The following is a 19,881-nucleotide window of genomic DNA, read 5'->3' as shown; positions in this document are numbered from 1 at the left end:
CTTACAGGCAAGAAAGAAGATTCTTCATATTCCTTGGTTGTGGACTCAGACATTTGACCCGTCGAGGGAGCGGTCGGCGACGGTGCGTTCGGCGATGGTGCTGTCGTCTACGGTGGTGCCGTCAATGGCGTGGCCGTCGACGGAATGGTTGTCGTCGGAGATTTCATCGACAGTGCTGTCGTCGACAGGGTGATCATCAACGGTGAAAACGTCGTCGACAACAAAGTAGATTTTCGTGCTGTCGTCGACACAGCCATCAGTGGAACCATTGTCGACGATGCTCTTTGCAGCTTACCCGCAGACACCGATGTCACCGGTGGGCGCGTCAATGACAGAGACCTCACCTTTTTCTCCGTCGACGGTCTCTTTGAAATTTTGATGGTTTGAGCAGGTGAGGTACCATACTTTAAACTCACCAACGTTATAGTTGTAGCTGATAATGGTGATGAAGTCATGATCATCGGCGACGACGGAGCTGTAAATGTCCCCGTCGCTGTAGACGTCAATGAAGCAAAGCCTGCCGTCAACGATGCGCTAGTCGACGGTGCTGTCGACGGTGTGGAAATCTTAGATGCCGACGGTGGCAGGGAGCTGGATGATTTCTTCAACTTCTTTAAGGTGGTAGCTGGAGTAGACGGCTCAGAACAAACCTTACCACCATGCTCTCTGGAAGTTGAGGGATGTTCATCAGCTCTTTCTTTGAACGCATGCAGCCTCTTGACTGACTTACTGGTTTTGGGAGAAGAATTCTCCACAGACCTCTTCCTCTTCTTTGAGGCCACTGAAGTATCACTGTCTTCCTCATCAGAAAGAGACTCTCCGACCTTCCGCTTTTGGAGCCAAAGAAGGAGTCTGGCTTTTCTATCTCTGAGAGTCTTGCTGGGAAATGTTCTGCAGATCTTGAAATCCTTCACTTTATGTTCAGGATGAAGAAAGTAGATACAGTCATTGCGAGGGTCTTCACAATGAAGCCTTAGCTTCACACAGGTGCTGCAAGGTCTAAATAAACCTTTCTTAGCTGTAGACATGATGACAAAGTACAGCCAAAGTTAGGAATGAAAAACTGTATAATATCTCTTGAAGAGAAGGTAAACTGAGCAGAGCTCAGGGAAAGTCCCTTACACACGACGTGCGGTAGAAAATCTGAGAGAATGAGCCTCTGTGCTGGGGGTTCTAAAGGGGTGGTCTCGCCTGATTGGCTGAACTTTGGGCCTTTCCTAATTAAGCTAATAAGCTAGAAAAGTGGATGTATTTTTACCATTGACTACAATGAAAAGGAAAAAAAAAGAGAATTTTTTTCTACTGCTTTCTATGTACCGTGGGACTCCGACTTCGACGACGGGGAATGATTCGAGGATGTGAATCTATGAAAGATACCCCAATACTGGAGAATCACGCATGCCAGTGTCGTTGACTGCCGGGCTGCAAGCAGCTTTAGGGACCGCTCCTTCAAACCTTTCAATGCCATGGCCTGACAGTCGGAGCACGACTTCGAGTTGTGGTTGCGCTCGAGACACCAGAGGCAGACGAGGTGAGGATCCCAAAAAACAACATGGCGCGGTGACAGCTGCCACACAGTTTGAACCCTGCTTTCCTGGATGACATCCTCGACACACCAACAAGAAAAAACTTTGATAAAATGTTGAAAAAAGGTCTGTCATAAAGCGACAGAGGGGTAGCTCTCTCTGGATCTGCACTAATTGGTGCAGAAAGAAAAGAACTGACTTCCTTGCCCCTTGGTGGAGCCCATATAAGTGACTGCGATGTCACATCCAGGGCTGACTATGCCTTGGGGAACCAAATGGAGCCACCTGATGGCACTTGCAGAGGTATTACTCAAACAAACGTTTCCTGATCCAGTCTGATGCCTGGGGAAATTCAAAGCTAAGGAATATGCAGCTAGAAGTCTCTATGAGATATGTATTATATTAACCTTCACAATGGAAAATTATACTGACCTTGAAATTGGAATGCACCCTATTGTTGTAAAAGGTCCCCAACGGGGTGAACTCTGCCTGGCCTTCTGGGTACTGCCCCTCAGACTGCCCGGAAGGGACGCGGTGAAAGATGTACCAGATGCCCACATCCTGGAAAAAGAGGAGGGTATGGGGTTCAGAAGATGTAGATGTCAGGAGAGGAATGGCTAGGAGGCTAAAGCTCAGGAAATGTGGTAGTTACTGAAGGCCCTTAGGAGTTGATTTTACTAAGGATGCACACATTTCACAGTAGGTAGCGATCCTTTTAGGTTTCTTTGCAGAAAACCAGAAACCACTTTCTGCATTAATCAATAAAAAACATATTTCCTGATAAAGTTGTTTCTGTGCTTCCCCAAAAGCTGGTTTTGTATTTTTGTGAACAATTTCAGCCTGCATTGTCAATAAACAAGAGGACCGGAGGCTGTGTGTATCTGTCATTTACTGGATGTTTTCATATACACAGATGGGTGGCTTTTTTTAATGCACAAGAAAGATTAAGGAGGCATTGCTAAATAGGAGAAGAAAGGGCAACCATGATGAATCTGCATTAAAAAATCTGATGGAAACCCAGGATACATGGAGCCAGTAAGTAGACCAGGAAGAATAATGAATTATCTGTAACCTAATGTTAATTCCTTTCTAACACGCTCTGATGACCAGGGTCGTGCTATAGGAAACTGCACACAGTAAATACAAGTGCAAGTGTTAGGTGGAACTTGGAATGTAGATAGTGTACTCATGTTCCGCAGTCAGGAAGCACCTGGAGAAATGTAGGTATTCCTGATGCGTAATCGAGAAGTTCCAGGAAGAATGTGAGCGTTGTACGAGAGTCAAGGGGAATGTGGGTAAAGCACTCATAAGTCACAGTCAGGAAGTGCCAGGAAGAATGTGGGTACTGTACAAGTGCTGCCAGGAATGTGGAATGCAGTTAAGGCACTCACCAGCTGAAATCAAGAAGTTCTATAAGGAATGAGGGTAATGAACTCATCAGCCACAGTGAAGAAGCACAAAGAATAATGTGGATATTTCTCTTATTGCACAGTCAGGAAACACAAAAAGAATGGGAATGCTTCATGCACAATCACAAAGATGAAGGAGGAACATCCATACATCTTTCATCCTATACACTAAGGAATGTCAAAAAAGAATTCGGATATTACCTGGGCTCCAGCAGCAGCATTCCCTATTAAACTGTTATTTGGGTTTGCGATCCAGAATGTACTTACTGCCCTACAAATAGAAAGAACAGAAATTCAGGTAGTTAGAGGCTGCATGTAATGCTTGTTTCTAGAAAGGTCTTTGTGAGTTATCTTCTGTTAGAACACACGAGGCTACTCAGGAAGGTCTATTATCATCACCAAAGTTCAGAAGACGTTATTATCAGATAACACGTACAAGGCTTTGGAAATCAGTGTTTGTTGTCAGTCTTCAGATGCACTCCGTGTGTGATATCAGAAACGCACAGAAGGTCTGTGTGTGTTACCATCTGGTATCCTCAGCGGGTCAGCATGTGTTAAAACCACGCATTCTAAGCAGGTCTGTGCATATTATCATCTGGGACCCTCAGTAGTTCTGTGTGCATTATCAACAGATAGCCTCAGTAGGTCTGTGTGTATTATCATCAGGTATCCTCAGTAGGTCTGTGTGTGTTATCATTGGGTATATCCAGTAGGTCTCTGAGAGTTATCATATTTCCTCAGTGGACCTGCGAGTGTTATCATTGTAGGAGGCTGGCTCAGTATATGGTGTACACTTGTAGGAGAGGCACCCTGCACTGAGTCCAAGCAACCCTTAGTGATAGTGTAAGTGGTTTCTAATAACCAAAGCTCTCAAAGGGTAGGTGAGGAGAGCAGCTAAGGCTGATCAGAGGGGGTGTAAAGTAATTGCAACAGCCACAGAGTCAGCCAGTGATTTACAAACAAGAAAGAATCACACAAAGTGTTAGAAAAATGAGATATTATTTATTAACACACAGATATATACACACAAAACATACTTAAAAACAAGTAGGTAAAAGCATAACAAGGTATGAGCCCTTATGGGGTGGCTAAACCATATACTAAAAAATGGGTTAAGAACAGTACAAACAGACAAGACTAATAATCAAGGATCCTAAGGACAGGACACCAGAGGTAAGTAGCAGGGTTTTCCCCAGAAGCCCGTATGCAGAGGTGTTACTTAGCATTGGTGTCCATAGGATAACATGGGATAGACGCGGACAGAAAAAGATTCCAGAAGGGCCCTCCCCAGAGGACCTAGAGGAAACCTGTTGGAGCAAGGAAGGTTCAAGAGTGCTCCCACCCATGGATACCCAGAGAAGTGGAACACCTACACCAGGGAGCCCAGGTGCATAGGAGTGAAATTGTGTCGGAAGCTCCAGCTGAAGTCAATGGGGACCTTAGCTGTCCAGCTGCTGCAGTGGCCCGGGGACCAGGTCGGTGGAACCTAGGCATGGATTCCAGACAAGGAGTACCTGAGGAAAAAGGGGACAGAGTCCAAATCACCCGGAGTCGCCCAGGGGGTGCAGGAGGGCAATGCCCATCCTTCTTGTGGGTACTTCTCTTTTGGACAGTTGTCGTGAAGAGGCAGCTGCGGCGTCCATGTGTTAGAGACTGATCCCAGGAGTCATCCACAAGCTGTCGATGAATTGCAGAGGGGTCAGAGACCAGCAGGGCCACCAACAAGCCTTGGCAAATTCAAGAGAAAGGATGTACGAAGAGTTGCAGTAGATAGAACCAGCAAGGTCCAAGGAAGTCAACCTTCACAGGTAGGTCAGGGTAAGCCCTCAGCAGCGAGGAGAGCCAGCAGAAATCAATGGAGAGTTCAGGAGGACCCCCTGGCAGCAGGCACAGGGAGTCATGAGGAGACCTCAGCAGCACAAAGAAGATGGATGTCCAAGTTGCAGTAGTTGCAGGGAGGATGTCGACCTTGGAGCTACTTGAGCTTGAGGCTGGGGGTTTCTTGGAGCTAGGAGGCATTTGGACTTAATAGCCAACAAGCCTTGGTAACAACAAATAGATGTGGTGCACAGGGTTCCATTCCGGCAGCTCCAGTGAGGGACCCCTGACTTCCCAGTTGCAAAGAATACAGGTCAGACCTCTCAAGAGCCACAGAATTACCACCTCTGTTGCAGAGCCTAGAGGTGTCCATGGGACAGCAGGATCCACAAACCAGTTGTCAACTTTGATGTGCCTGCGGTTGCAGGAGAGTGACTCCTTCAGTCCAAGTGAGATTTCTTTTGCATGTCCTTAGTGCAGGGAAAGTCCTTGTGATGCTCGAGGATGCACGGCCACGGAAGTTGCAGAGTCCTAGCAATGCTTGTGGACAAAGTTGTAGTAGGAGCCCTCCTAACAATTGCAGTCTTGTCTTGGTTACCAGCGAAGTCGAGCAGAAGAATCCTGTGTCCAGGTCCCAGAAGAGTCTTGAAGACAAATAAATCTTGTAAACGAATCTGGGGTCCCACCCTCAGGGAAGCCCTTAAGTAACCCACGAAGGGGGTTGGATGACTCTGCGATGACCCACGAATCGGAGGGTCAGGGACGCTACTCTACTGGACTGACCTGTCAGAGGCTCCCAGGGCCCTCTGCTCATCTTGTTTCCAAGATAGCAGAATCAAGTGGCCACCTGGCAGAGCCCTGGCACCTCCCTAGTGGAGAAGCTTGACAAGGGGTGATCACTCTCCTATCCTTTGTGTGATTCATACCAGAGCGGGAACCTATGGTCTCCTGCACTGGAAGAAACTGGTTTTGCAAGGAGGGCACCAAATGTGCCCTTCAAAGGAGTCTAGTGGCACTCAGGAGCACCCCCACCCTAGCCCAGAGACACCCATTTCTAACACCTCTCCTCGACAGGAAATCCTTTGCTCTCCCTTACCCTGCTTAGTTAAGCTCAGCAGAAGGAGGGCTGAAAAGTGACTGGGGGTGTCAGCAGCATTGGCTTGCATTCAGACCTTGCAAGGCTGCACAGGCAAACATAGGGGATTCTCTAGGGAACCCCGAAGTACATAGTATCATGCAACTAACACTGGAATGGGTATAGGTGCATGATTCAAGCATGTTTGATACCAAACTTGATTAGGTTTGGTGAAACCATTATGTAGTTCGACATCTTGTATGACCAGTGACCACTACATACCTTAAAATGCCTTCCCCGCACTTACAGCACCTAGAAAATGGAGTCTGGGGGTTGTAGGGCTACCTCTGCTCATTCAGGTGTACCCTCACACTCAGAACCATGCACCCTGCGCTTAGGCTTAGGGGTGACTTGTAGGGTCAGAAGTGTAGTGACCGCAATATAAGGTAAACCTTATATCTGGGGTGAAATGTCTGTGCACCATTTCACACAAGCTGCAATGGCAGGCCAAAAGAGACAGTTTGCATGGGCTCCCATGGGTGGCATAATACATTCTGCAGCCCATGGGGGACTCCTGATGTGCCAATACCCTAGATACCTAAGTACCATATACCAGGGACTTACAGAGGTACACAGGTACTGTGGGGCATAAGAGATACTTACCAACCAAAGTTAGGGAAGAGAACACTGACACTGGGGTTCTGGTTAGCAGGATCACAGTGTGCTACAGTCAAAACACAATGACACCAGGCAAAAAGTGAGGGCAACCATGTCAGAAAGATCCTACTTTCCTACAATCATCTTGAATCCTTAGGAAGTCATTGTATATTATCATCAGGTATCCTCAGAAGGTCAGTGTGTGATATCATCAGGTATTCTCAGGAGGTTTCTGTGAGTTATCTTAAGATATCCTCTAGGGATCTGTGTGCACTATTATTAAGCATCCTTAGAGGTCAGTGGGTGCTATCATTAGGAGGCCTTTGTGTTGGTCATCATCAGATATCCTTAGGGGTCAGTGGATATTGTCATCAGGTATCTTCAGGAGGTGTCTGTGTATTATCATCAGGTATCCTGTCTGAAAATTATCATCAGGCATCCTCAGAAGGTCAGCATGTGATATCATCAGGTATCCTTAGAGGTCAGTGGGTGTTATCACCACGTATCCTTATGAAGTTGTTGTGTGTTATCATCAGGTATCCTCAAGAGGTTTGTGGGTGTTCTCATAAGGTATTCTCAGTAGGTGTGTGTTAAATGATCAGTTATACCCAATAGCTCTTTGTGTGTTATCATTAGGTATCCTCAGCAGGTCTCTGCTGTTATCATCAGGCATCCTCAGTAGGTCTGTGCGTGTTATCATCAGGTATCTTCCTCAGTGGTGGTGGGGGGAGGGTGTGTGTGTGTGTGAGTGAGAGAGAGAGAGAGTGAGAGATCATAAGGTATCCTCAGGACATATGTGTGTGTTATCATTAGGTATACTCAGTGAGTCTGTTGGTGTTTTCAGGTATCCTCAGGAAGTAGTTGTGTGTTATCAACAGGTATCCTTTGAAGATCAGTGTATGACATCATCAAGCATCCTCTGGAAGTCTGTGGGTGTTATTGTAGGACGCTGGCTTTGTGGATACCATACCAAAATAAGATATAGTGTACACAAAGTCCAGGGGTTCCCCAGAGGCTTTACAGAGGCAACCAAAATAATACTAATGTTGTCTTTTGTGGTAGTGTGGTTGACCAGTTAGGCTTATCATAGGGTACGGCTAAACATTTGTTGTACAAAAACAGTCAGAAAATGAGTCACACACTCAATGACTAACTCCAGTGCAATGTTTTATGTATCAAAAAAATAGACTTTGTCACTTTATTTCTAGAACCAAAAGGATCTTTGTTGCAGGTAAGTACAGTTTCAAGAATGTATCACTTTCAAGTATGAAATGCACTTTGTACTTCACAGATAAAACAGCTTTCAGGTAATAATAGTTTTCATTATCAAAAGTAGACACTTAGTACAATTTTCAATGATGGCAATGCAGTCCTAGGGGAAAAAGTACATACCATTTTACAGGTAAGTACTGGACTTACGGACCCAGCCATTGGGAGTTAAGGAGTCCACAGGGAAAAGTTTAGGAAAGCACCAAGGGTGCACCACCAGAAACACGGGCCAGCTGGGTGTTGGGCACCCAACGGAAACCTTTGGATACTGGGGGCACTCAAAAGAGAACGGTTTGTAGGTAAGTACCCACGGTCTCAGGTCAAGGGCCCTGGGGGGTTTAGATCAGCACTGCAGGGCCACAGGTAAGCACTAGGCACACACCCTCAGCAGCACAGGGTGCAGACACAGCATCAGGCACCCAATGCTTTCCTATGAGGAACTCTGGGTTCACAAAGAGGCTGCAGGCTTGGTCCAGGGGGTTGGTTGAAGAAGACCATCGGTGCAGGGGCACCTTTAGGCACTGGGTAGCTTCACCTGATCTGGTTGTGGTCAAGGGGGTCCTCTGGATTCAGGCTGCAGGCATCATCATGGTGGTCAGGATGGGGTCAACCTGGTGAGGACTCAAGGTCGGAATCACCTGGGGATTCTCTCTGGTCAGCTGGGCCACCTGGACTCAGGTCGTGGGTGTCACATGCAAAGTGGGCAGGATTCGTAGATCCGGAGGTCTCTACAGTCCTTGTTGGAGGTTTCTTTGTGGAAAGGGCCGCTGTCCTCAGGAGATCCAGTCTTCAGGGAAGACAGACAGTCCTCTGAGGATTTGTAGAGGTCGCAGGTCCTGCAGGACAAGTCGTCTTTTGTAGCAGGAGTCTTGAAGCTGCAGACAGGCCGGTAGGGCTAGGGCCAAGCCAGTTGTTGTCTGGAGTCTTCACTGCTGATACGGCTCTTCAGTCCTCCTTCTTCTTTAGGTCACCAGGAATCTGAAGAGCAAGGTTCAGGGTTGCCCCTAAATACTAAATTTAGGGGCATTACAGGCATCAGAGGGCAGTAGCCATTGGCTAATGACCCAGAGGGTGGCTACACTCTTCCTGTGCCCACTCCCTTTTGGGAGGGGGGCCACATACCTAACACTCTTGGCTATCTCCTTCTAAAACAAGATGGAGGATTCTGCCAGGAAGGGTTCACCTCAGCTCTGGGCACCCTATGAGTGGTCCCAGCTGGGGTGGACACTGCTCCTGGTGTTTACTGATTTTTCCGCCAGACCTGCTGCCAAAAGTGGATCTTGGTCCGGGGGGCAGGCATCTCCACTACCTGGATTGCCCTGAGTCAGCAGAACAAAAAGCAGGAGCCTTTGCGGCTCACCACCAAGTGTTGCTGTTCTTGCATGGGGGAGGTGTGAAGTACCTCCACCGAGAGCAGGCTTTGGCCCTGACCCCTGAGAGCACAAAAGCCCTCACCCCATGGGGTCAGAAACTTGTCTGGTGGTGGCAGACTGGCATGGACCGATCAGCCACACACTAGATAGTTGTGTGAATTTCAGGGACCATCTCTAGGATGCCCTCTGTGTGCATTTTACAATAAATCCAACACCTGGCATCAATGTGGGTTTATTGAGCTGAGAAGTTTAATACCAAACTTCCCAGCATTCAGTGAAGCCATCTTGGAGCTGTGGAGTTCATAATGAAAAACTCCCAGCCCATGTACTCAGTATGGCTACACTGCACTTACAGGATCTAAGAATGGACTTCGCTGCATGATCGATATGTCCATACAGTGTCTATGCCCTCACCTGTGGTGTAGTGCACCCTGCTTTAGGGCTGTAAGGTCTGCTAATTGGGTGACATACCTATGCCACAGGTAGTGGTTTGTGGGCATGGCATCTGGGGAGGAATGCCATGTCGGTTTTACCCTTTTCTCCCCTCTAACACACATAATCTGCAATGGCAGTGTGCATGTGCTTGGTGAGGGTTCACATAGGATGGCACAACACAAGCGGCAACCCTTCAGGACCCTCCCTGGCCACAGGGCCCTTGGTACCTCTGGTACCTTTTACAAAGGACTTAGCTGTGTGCCAGAGGTGTGCCAATTATGGAAGCAATGGTACAGTTTAGGGAAAGAACGCAAGTGCTGGATCTGGTTAGCAGGATCCCAGCACACGCTTATTCAAGTTAGCATCAGATATCACGCAAAAAGTGGTAGGGTAACCATGCCAAAAAGGGCACCTTCCTACAGTTATCATCAAACATTCTCAGGAGGTGTCTCTCTCTCTGTTATTTTTAGGTATCTTCAGTAGGTCTCTGGGTTACATCAAGTATTCTCTAGAAGTCATTGTGTGTTATCATCGGGTATCCTCTGAAGGTTGGTGTGCCTCACAAGGTCTGTAGGTGTTACCACAATGTATTCTCAGAAAGTCAGTGTGTGTTATCATGAGATACCTCACATTGAGCTCCTGTGGTGGTTTCAGTGCTCTAACCCACTAGTACTAGTTTTTGGGGCTATCGTTAAAAGTGACCATCTTAACTTTAGTGCCACGTTTCAACTCCATTCAACAGTTAGTACTGTCAAGTCAAGCCACTCATTTCCACGAGCCTTCACTAGCCCCACATCAGCCTATGTTTACTGAGCACCATTTTCTGTCCAGGAATCAAATCTATTGACTGCGGTAGGAAGGTTTTGTCTGAAGCCTTTTACTAACTAATTGGTAACAATCTCTCAATGTGGTAATTAACCTCACTCGTGTTAAGATCGTAGGGTCCATGAAGGGGTCAGTAGTGAGGGAACGAAGAATATATCAGCAATGAGGGAGTGACCTTCAAGGTGCGGCCAGGGTCACTGGCAGGCTTTATCTCTCTGCATATCCAGCCCTAGTCTTAGTCCTGAGTGATACACCAAATACGCAGCACAAGAAGCAGGGGCCTCGGATAACATGGTGCATCGGAGAAAGTGTGTCAGGTGCTACTAATAATACACACAGATGTTATCAGTACTGATACTTCATAGGCAAACGTTTCTAGGGCAGCATGTTTATCACTTGACTTATGAGCTATTCCTGTGTCTGCAGCAGCGATCCCATGTGAGAAACCCATGAGGGGCAGACTGCCATCCGTGCACAGAATACTTCCTCTGGGCATTAGCTCCTCCCTTTGGGCGTTCGTTCCTCCTCACATCACGGCATCAGCGAACTTACTTACAGACCTCGGGATCTCTTGACAGCGCACAGTTAACCGTTTTATCCTCCTACAGCACTACCTCAGGGATTTGGGGCCAGATGTACGTATTTACTGAATTGCGACTCGTAAATTGCAAGTCAGAGAGACTCACAATTTGCAAGTCGCAATTCAGTATGCAGGATGGTGTCCCTGACACCATCTGCGACTCGCAAGGGGGTCGCAAAGGCCCATCTCATTAATATTAATGAGGTGGGTCGCAATTTGCGACCCCCTTGCGACTCGCAGCACTCACAGGGATGGTGGCCTGCTGGAGACAGCAGACCACCATGTCTGTGACTGCTTTTAAATGAAGCAGTTTTTTTTTTTTTTATAATGCAGCTCGTTTTCCTTAAAGGAAAACGAGATGCATTACAAAACGAAAAAATTGTTTGTTTTACTTTTTCAGAGCAGGCAGTGGTCCATAGGACCACTGCCTGCTCTGAAAAAATGTTTTCCGTGCCATTCACAAAGGGGAAGGGGTCCCATGGGGGCCCCTTCCCTTTTGCGAATGGGTTACCACCAGTGTGACACTGGTGGTAACTGCGATTGCTTTGCGATGGCGTTCGCGGTCACAAGGCAATGCAGCATCGCGCTGCGACTCGCAATTAGGAAGGGGAACACCCCTCCCTAATTGCGACTCGCAGTCCCGTTTTGCGAGGCGGTAACCAGGTTACCGACTCGCAAAACGGGGATTGAGCATCGCAATATGTTTTTTGCACGTCGCAAACAGCGAAATTCGCTGTTTGCGGCGTGCAAAAACTTTGCTACATCTGGCCCTTGGCTCATACCCAGACGGTTCATTCATTGCGCTGGTCTTCCGACACAGCATACTCACTCAAGGCTTCATGCCCTCCGGCACCAAGATTCACTCACAGGCCTCAGGGCCTCATCATTTCATCCACAGTACTCAATGCTCCACCCCTTTCCACACAGCACTCAATTAGGGCCTCAAACCCCTCCACATCGGTCACTTCAAACCTCAGAATACAGGACCGCCTCACTGGCCTCAGATCCGCAATAGCTATTGCACTTACCCAGAGCCTGCTCTTCATAAATCATTCAAACTCCACACCACAGGACTCCCTCTCAGACCCCACTGTTCTACAAGCCCATCTACAGTTCCAGGCCTCCCATACAGAACTCGCTTAGGACTTCAAACTAAGAGCCAGATGTAGGAAGATTTCCGAGTCGCAAAATCATATGCAGAATGGTGTCAGTTTATTTTTGTATTGCAGCCCGTTTTCCTTAAAGGAAAACGAGTTGCAATACAAAAGAAAAAATGAAACCATTTGGTTTCGTTTTTTCAGAGTAGGCAGTGGTCCATTGGACCACTGCCTGCTCTGAAAAAATATTTATGGTGACAGTCACAAAGGGGAAGGGGTCCCATGGGGACCCCTTCCCTTTTGCAAATGAGTTAGCACCCACTTGACATGGGTGCTAACTGCGAATTGCTTTGCGGCCGCGGTCACAAAGCAATTCTGCATCGCGGTTCGAATCGCAAATAGGAAGGGAACACCCCTTCCTATTTGCGAGTCGCATTCCCATTTTGCGAGTCGGAACTGACTCGCAAGATGGGATTGTGCATCACGATGCACGTTTTGCATGGCGCAAACTGCAAATTTCACAGTTTGCGCCATGCAAAACGCTTCGTACATCTGGCCCTAAATCCCTACACCTGACTTTTATCAAAGACTAGACCACAGGTCTCATTCAAGCCAGCTCACAGAACTCTGTCAAGGCTCTTACAACTGACTCACTCAAAGACTTACACCACACTCAAAGTCCTACACCACAGGGTTTACTTATAGACCCCAGTCCACCATACTAAACTAGAACCTTAGGTACTAACGCCACAGTATTCACTGTACAGGAGACACGTGAACTTGCCTTGCTTTAAAGAATATATATGCAGTCAGCACATAAAGTCAGTCCCCGATGACTGGGCCAAACTCTGCACCCCACATATTGAACTCGCATAGAGCCAGTGTTTGGTCATGCAGCAGAGGATTTCCAGGATTCCCACGAAGTCAGTACTTGTCAACTACTTAACCTAACACCCCCCCTCCCCCCCCCCCCCCGGGCTCTGTCTTTGAAACAAAGGATTCACATGCTATGTACACTTGACCTCTGCTCTACAGGATTCACAGCAATCATAGCTGATCCCTTGCCTCACAGAACTTACAGGCAGTTGGTACTCAGCAGCCTACATACACATAACAGTCTGTCTCAGCGTGTATCACTGCAGATTCACATGCCGTGCACCCTTATGCAGCAGAGAGTGCATCATGTGAATCTACAACACTAGAAGCTGACGCAAATTCACATGCTGTCGGTGCCCCACCCCTAAACCAAGAAGTTATGTAAAGTGCTCAAACCCAGCTTTTTCTCACATGCAGTCAGTAGGTCTCACATGCAGTTAGTTGATCACTACACCAAAGACTTACATGCAGCAGGTGTTCAGCCTGCACCTGTCTAACACAATGCAGCTTACCTCAATCCTTTGCCCAACATGATTTATTTGTCTTCTTTTCATAACCTCTGTACTCCACACCCCAAATGCAGTTAATACTCCACTCCTACCCCATGTTAATTGGTGCTTGGCCTGGGCCAAGCACCCAGTACCAACATTCAGTCAATATTCATTCCACCATTAGCGCTCAATAGGACTCACATGCAATCGGTACTAGGAACAGGCACATAGCTCCCATAAACATTGTTTCGAATTGCTAGGCACATGGATTCACTGCGGTCTGTTGGTAGAAGCGTCCCGGGCTTGGTGAGAAGCCCCAAGTTGTGGTGAAAGGTATTCCGCTGCTCCACCCCATCCTCCAGGAAGAAGCAGTGTCCAAGTGTGTCATAGCCAATCGTGTCCTTGACCTAATGCGAACAAGTGTAGAGGGAATGGAAAGTGAGTTAGTATCTAAAGAGATGCATGTTAGGCATTATTCCAACTCCGAATCAACAAAGACTGAAACGCACAGCATGGGCTCATGTGGGGGCAGCTCTGTAACCCCCAAATATCAAATTATGGTCATCAGAGGACAGAGTGGGTCTTACAACAGCAAGACTCCCAGTAACGACAGGGAAAGGTCAATAAATATATTTATAGAATAGTATTCAAGTGCCTAAATTGAGGTCACTTTGAGGGTCTAGGAAGGAGGCCATTCAAAAGGAAGGATAAATGGGATAATCAGGGTGCATTATACATAAAAATGAACCATGTCTATAACACAATGTTGACAAAGAAGAGTCTGCAGAAGAAATGGGGGCTGGGTGGGGATGCCAAAGAAACGAATTGGAGAAACTGAAAACTATAGCGGTGAAAACAGGGAAGATATATTATGTATTCAAATATTAAACAGTAAAACAGCAGAGGAGTTAAAACCTGAGCACTGTATAAATAATAAGACACAGGCAGAGAAGGGAACCTAAACGATGACATCAAGAGACAGAAGTTAACAGCACTGATGAATGATGTATTTAAAGCTCATGTGCTTATGGCTGATATGGATGGGGGAATAACGTAGTAAAAGCCTGTGTGGCCGTGGTTGACGCCCGTGAGGCAGAGGATGTCCTTGTGGCCATAGTTTGAATGGGAGAAGGGAAGTAGCAGCAGCCAACACAGTCATGGCGGTATGGATAACGTGAGGTAACAGGAGTGGTTGTGTGTGTAGAGCTTTTCTTGATATAGTTGATATCAATGAATGAAGGCAGTGGAAGCCCCTGTGGTCAAGGCTGCTATTGGTGCGGTGAAGTAGTAGCATGCGCTATGGTGATGGTTGGTAGCCAGAGGAGTTAATGTCAACCTTTGTGGTTGTGATTTGTATTGATATAGTCAGGAAGTGAAAGTTCTTGTGGTTGTGGCTGATGTAAATGGAGTAATATAGTGTACGTCTGTGGGTTTGTGGCTTGTACTCAAAGGTGAAGTATCAGTTGACTATTTAGATGCAGGTAGTATGTATGTGTTGAGTTAGTGAAAACTTTGCACATGTGACTGGTACGGAGAGAGTGAGACAGCTGGACCCATTGTGGTTGTGGCTGTGGCTGATATGGATGGAGTATGGTACCAAGAGCCTTGTAGTTATAATTGATATGGGTGGAGAGAGTCTGTGGGCCCCTTGCTGAGGTTAGTGTGGATCAGTGGGTTAGTGGGAAGTGGACTAGTTGAAGCTCCTGTGGGTGAGTTTAGGTATTATGAGTCCATGTTGTCATGCTTGTTACAGGTGTGTTGAAGTAGTGGGAATGGTACAGCCATGGCTGATATGAATAGGGAGTGGTTGTGGGTACTGTACTTTTGGCTGTGTTTGGAATGGACGGAAAGGATTTGAAGGCACTTATACTGACATATGTGGTTTGTTTGGATGTGTAGGTTGTTGAGATTGGAAGTTTTCTGCATGGGTCTGGAGAGCGCGCTTTCCTGCCCTTTGTCAATCTCCTGCCAAGTCACTTGAAAGTATTTTATGCTTTATTGATCTCTACCTCAGTGAACATGACAATCACACATGTCCATTGAGGTTCTTCTTGTTTACATGGATTGAGACTCTAGAGCTTGGCTGTAAGGTCGAAGGGGCATTTATAGTACACCCATCTTTTACAGAATGCTTACTGTCCTCTCTACCCAGACTGACAGTGGTGGCAGCATTAATCTATACTCAGGGATACCTGTACCCTTTAGGAGGGGCCTACCAGCTCATACTAGGTAAGGTCTGTGTAATCTCCCAAGCTTGGGTTCTTTTTGCCTCTGTGGTATGTGGGATGTGTATACTGAGAGCCAGTTGGATCCCTGGAAGAGAGTGGCGAGGCATTATGTTTAATGTAAGCCGAGCTGGTATCATCCCCCTCCCTAGTGTTAAAGAAGCTTGGTGGGTTGCAATAGGCATTAGCTCTCACCTGTATTTAGCTAAGACTCCCTCTGCCAGGACAACAACCCTCCCTTTCTGTTGGATAATGGTCAGGGTCTCCTTGTTTGCAATGAATTAAAATTCCTCTCTAGGGTGTAGGACAGACAGGTACACAGAGACAGAGGGCCCTCCTCACATGGAATGATCACGGACTGCTCACACAGTGAACATACAGGAAATATTCACCAGGTTTAAAGGGGCACCCCAGGATGCAAAAGTAGTAGACCCTCTGATTGGATTATCCTGGCATTCAAGGAATGAAGATACAAGTCTGGCCTTATCAGCCAGTTGCTTCTTAAAGGCAATTCTCTTTTCTGACAAGGCAGCCACAAGGGACCACATAGGAAGCCAAAATCCAGACGTTGATTCCAAAGGTTGGACTCTCCTTTCAAACCCAGGAGAGGGTTTTCACTTGAGAAGGTGTCTCTGCTATGGATTATCTGTGAAAGGAATTTGCAAGTCTGACAGAAGTAGCTGGGCTGCAGCTTATCAAGAGGGACAATGGAACAGCGACAAAGCTGTCTGAGGCTTGTGGAGGCTATTTTGTCCTTCGGAACACAAGGAGACTTCAGACACAAGATAAGGAAACTTGCTGCACAACAATATGGAGGCAGACAGGGGAAGCTCCATGTTGTCATTGAAGATGAGACTGCTTCACAACTGACTACTCCCCTGTGCTGTGAGTGCTTTTAGTTATCATCTGTAGCTGAGAGAAGAGTGTCCTGTTAAGGAACTTACCATTGGAACCCTTGGTTTCTGCCCCGGGACTTGCATAGTCCACAGCTTTGTCCTTGCTTTTCCTGCACTGGTAGCAAGAAGCACCATCCATGTGGTTACCCTGCAATTAGAAAATCTAGACTGTGAACTGTGGGCTCTGTGGTACAGTGCCAACCTCTTTTCTATCAGGTTGGACTGGCAGCCTGGGCAGCCACTAACCTCGTACAACTAGCGCAATCGCTACTGGACTAGCGGGACTCAAATAACTGTGCCAAGACACCAGGCACCCCTGTCCAGACCACTGACACCACCAGAGTGGTGTACTCGCCAAGGAAAGGTGGGCACTTCTATTCCTTTGGGTTGTGGGACGGTGGGTGAAGCAGCAACATTTGATTTCATTTCAACTGCTGAAACCCTAGCACTACAATACAAGTATCAGTACCATTGCTCTATCTTTGAAGAGTAATCCTGTGCAAAGTGGTCTGCACAATGCAATGTGAACTGTGTTTTCATAGTGCTTTGCATCTAGGCGCTATAATGCTGTTTGGTGTCAGACCTCTGGCCCAGATATTTGTAGAGACTTCTGGTTTTCACTGTGCATCACAGTTTTATGTGTAGAATATTTTTCTTGTGTGTATTAAAGTACTTTTATTAAGTAAAGCAGTGACTGGACAATGATCTCCTCAATGGTATTCCTGCATAAACTGTATTCAGAATTCATAATCCACCTCACCTCCTCGAGTAAGTCTTGGATTTCTCTGTCTTGCTTCCCTGAGAGAGTCAAGTGATAGATAGGAGTACTTGGTTATACAGTTTGAGGTCCAGTAGTACTCTGGCTCCTGGACACCTGAAGTGAACAGCTCGAATTGATGCAATTGGAGCCCAGTAAACTCTGACTACCTTGGTGACCCAGGAACCTGGTCATTACATTGGTGGGTAAGGGGTGTTGGATCATTGGACTTCAGACATGGTGGACACTGATACCAGCTGATAAGGACAGTAGATATCCATAACCTATATATAAAATAACAGACAACAGTGGAAAGGAATATGAACTGCAGGATGTGTTCATAGATTAATGAAAGCAAATGTGTGGTGTCAGGGGGTGGAGGGTCCAAAGGTCTAAGGACAAGGAACACTTGGTTAGCCACATAAGAAAATGCTTGGAGGGAGAGGCCATTGCAGTGTAGAGTGAGGAGGAGGTGGCAAACTTACAGAAGAGCACTGATGTCACAGGCCTATGAAAATCTGCAGTGCCGGCTTCCCCTAGATCTGCCCCAAGGCTTTCCCCTAGGACTTCTCCTAGATTTTTCCCTTGGACTTCCCCATGACTTATTCATCCCCCATCTCTAGAGTTAGACAGAGAATTGGAGAAGAAGCAGATAGCCTTGGAGAAAGAAATGCGCAGGTTAGCAGAGGAAGAAAGGGGCCAGCTCTGATGATAGTGATTTCCCCTCCAAGTCCATGGAAAATACCACCAAGGTACCAAAGAAATTGATAACTATGTATGTTCCAGGCACAGATATTCTCAACTGGAGCCATACTTCTGAACTCACTTGTAAAGCTCAAAGTCTAAACAATCGTGCCAGGGCAGTAACGCTGAGCCGCCTCCTTCAGGAAGGAACTGGGATCGTTGAAAGGATGCCTCAGCACAATCCAACATATGAGTGTTTGAAGGATTAGACAGTTTGGGTTGAAGCCAGCCCAGTACTTACAGAGGTTCGGTGAGAACAAGAAGGTGGATGGTGTACCCTTTGAGAATTGGATCCATGACATAGAGCATGACTGGAATGAATGGGAGAGAGGAGTGTAAGCAAACAATTCTCAGTCCTTAAATCAGGTAGTGATAGCAGAGCATCTCAGGCAAGAGTGCTCTAACCCTCTTAGACAGTACTTGTCTGACCTTACTGCAAAGGATCCAGAAAAACCTGCAGTGCTGGCTGATGAGTGGTTTGCCAACAGAGTGAACAAGGAGAAGGAGCACCACAGTTCTAAGCCCAAAGATGAAAAGAACTCCCAGTAGCCTGACCCTAAACCAGAGGTGAAGGGCCAGAATAGTTACCAAGGCTCTCAGCCAAGACATATGTCCAAGGGGTATGGAGTTCCTAGTCAGAACCTGAAGGGGAGTGGAGGAAAGGTTTCTTTCACACCCAAGGTAGTGGAATGCTTTAGGTGTAACCAAGAGGGACACACAGGAAGGATGTGGTGCCAGTAGCACCCATGATGGCAAGTGTGCTTTCAGTGGGGCCAGACATAAAGGGAGGCTCAGCTGAGTTTAACTTAGTCATCAGGGATATTAGGGAATTAGATCTAGAGGACCTTAAGCATATTCACCCAACCTCAAGGGAGCATATGAGGTTGGTAACGGCAGGATGGTTGCTGCTGTAAGTGATACTGATGCCCACAGGACTCTGGTTGAGTGGACATATCTCAAACCTGAGACAATTCCTGATTTCAAGGGTTATGGTCTGTACCTAGCAGCAATGACATGGAGTGGAGGTAAAGACAAGAAGGCCATGGTTGATGTAGGTGTTAAAGAGAAGCTGGGTGCTGGATGCTTTCTGGGGAGTTATCTTGTTGAACCCGAGCTAGTACCGAGGCCAGAGGCCTATATGGCCTGAACATCTTCAGCTGTGCTCTCCAGGGCACAGGCTGCAAACTAGCTTCATCATGGAGAGGGGGCCACTCTAGTGGAAGAGAGACCAGTGCAGAGTAGGTGAGAACTAAAGGCAGACTCTAGGAAGGCACCTGCCTTGGTTTCGCTACCTCCTGCTCCAGATGGAAAGGAGGGCAATCATCCAAAGGCAGATAAAGTGCAGGAGTCTGAGTCCCTGCCAGAGCTGCAGGAGCTGTCTGCGGCAGGAGGAATGTCCCAGGAGGAGTTCTGTAAGCCACAGCCTGAGTGCCCACCACTTGTGCGCCTGTGAAATATTGCCCAAGACTAGGTCTCCACTGAAGTAGTTGGAAAGCAAGCAAAAAGTGTCTTGGGAAGATGGACTCCTGTACAGTGAGCCTGCTGACCCTGAATCAGAAGCCAGCAAAAGGCTGGTGGTTCCTTGGGTGCACAGGAATTTCCTTTCACAGTTAGCCCATGAAGTACCTTTGGCGGGTTATCTGGGCATCAAAAAGACAAAAGACAGGTTAGCATCTCTGTTCTACTGGCCAGAAGTGGGTCAGGATGTGAAGATGTTTTGCCAGACCTACCTGGACTGTCAGGTGAGTGGCAAGTCTGGTGGCCAGACCAAGGCAGCTTTGGTGCCCCTAAGTGTGGTGGGGCTACTCTCTGAGTGGGTGGAGATTGA

General features: G+C 47.2%; 2 protein-coding genes across 3 annotated transcripts in view; both read right to left on the bottom strand.

The window, feature by feature from the left end:
• LOC138284333 (cell surface hyaluronidase-like) overlaps positions 1-19,881 on the bottom strand; it is a 633,659-nt gene that overhangs the window by 410,645 nt on the left and 203,133 nt on the right. For both annotated transcript variants that reach the window (XM_069223000.1, XM_069223001.1), the window contains 3 exons: positions 13,633-13,838; positions 3,137-3,206; positions 1,959-2,087 (listed from right to left, as the gene is read on the bottom strand). In XM_069223000.1, coding sequence (XP_069079101.1) covers positions 1,959-2,087; positions 3,137-3,206; positions 13,633-13,838 — 405 coding nt within the window. The remainder of the gene's footprint in view (positions 1-1,958; positions 2,088-3,136; positions 3,207-13,632; positions 13,839-19,881) is intronic.
• CEMIP (cell migration inducing hyaluronidase 1) overlaps positions 1-19,881 on the bottom strand; it is an 899,136-nt gene that overhangs the window by 808,836 nt on the left and 70,419 nt on the right. The gene's annotated exons all lie outside the window — the stretch shown is intronic.

This window comes from Pleurodeles waltl, chromosome 3_1, assembly GCF_031143425.1.
Source record: "Pleurodeles waltl isolate 20211129_DDA chromosome 3_1, aPleWal1.hap1.20221129, whole genome shotgun sequence".
In the NCBI taxonomy this organism is placed as follows: domain Eukaryota; kingdom Metazoa; phylum Chordata; class Amphibia; order Caudata; family Salamandridae; genus Pleurodeles; species Pleurodeles waltl.
This window is presented reverse-complemented; position numbering and strand designations above follow the sequence as displayed.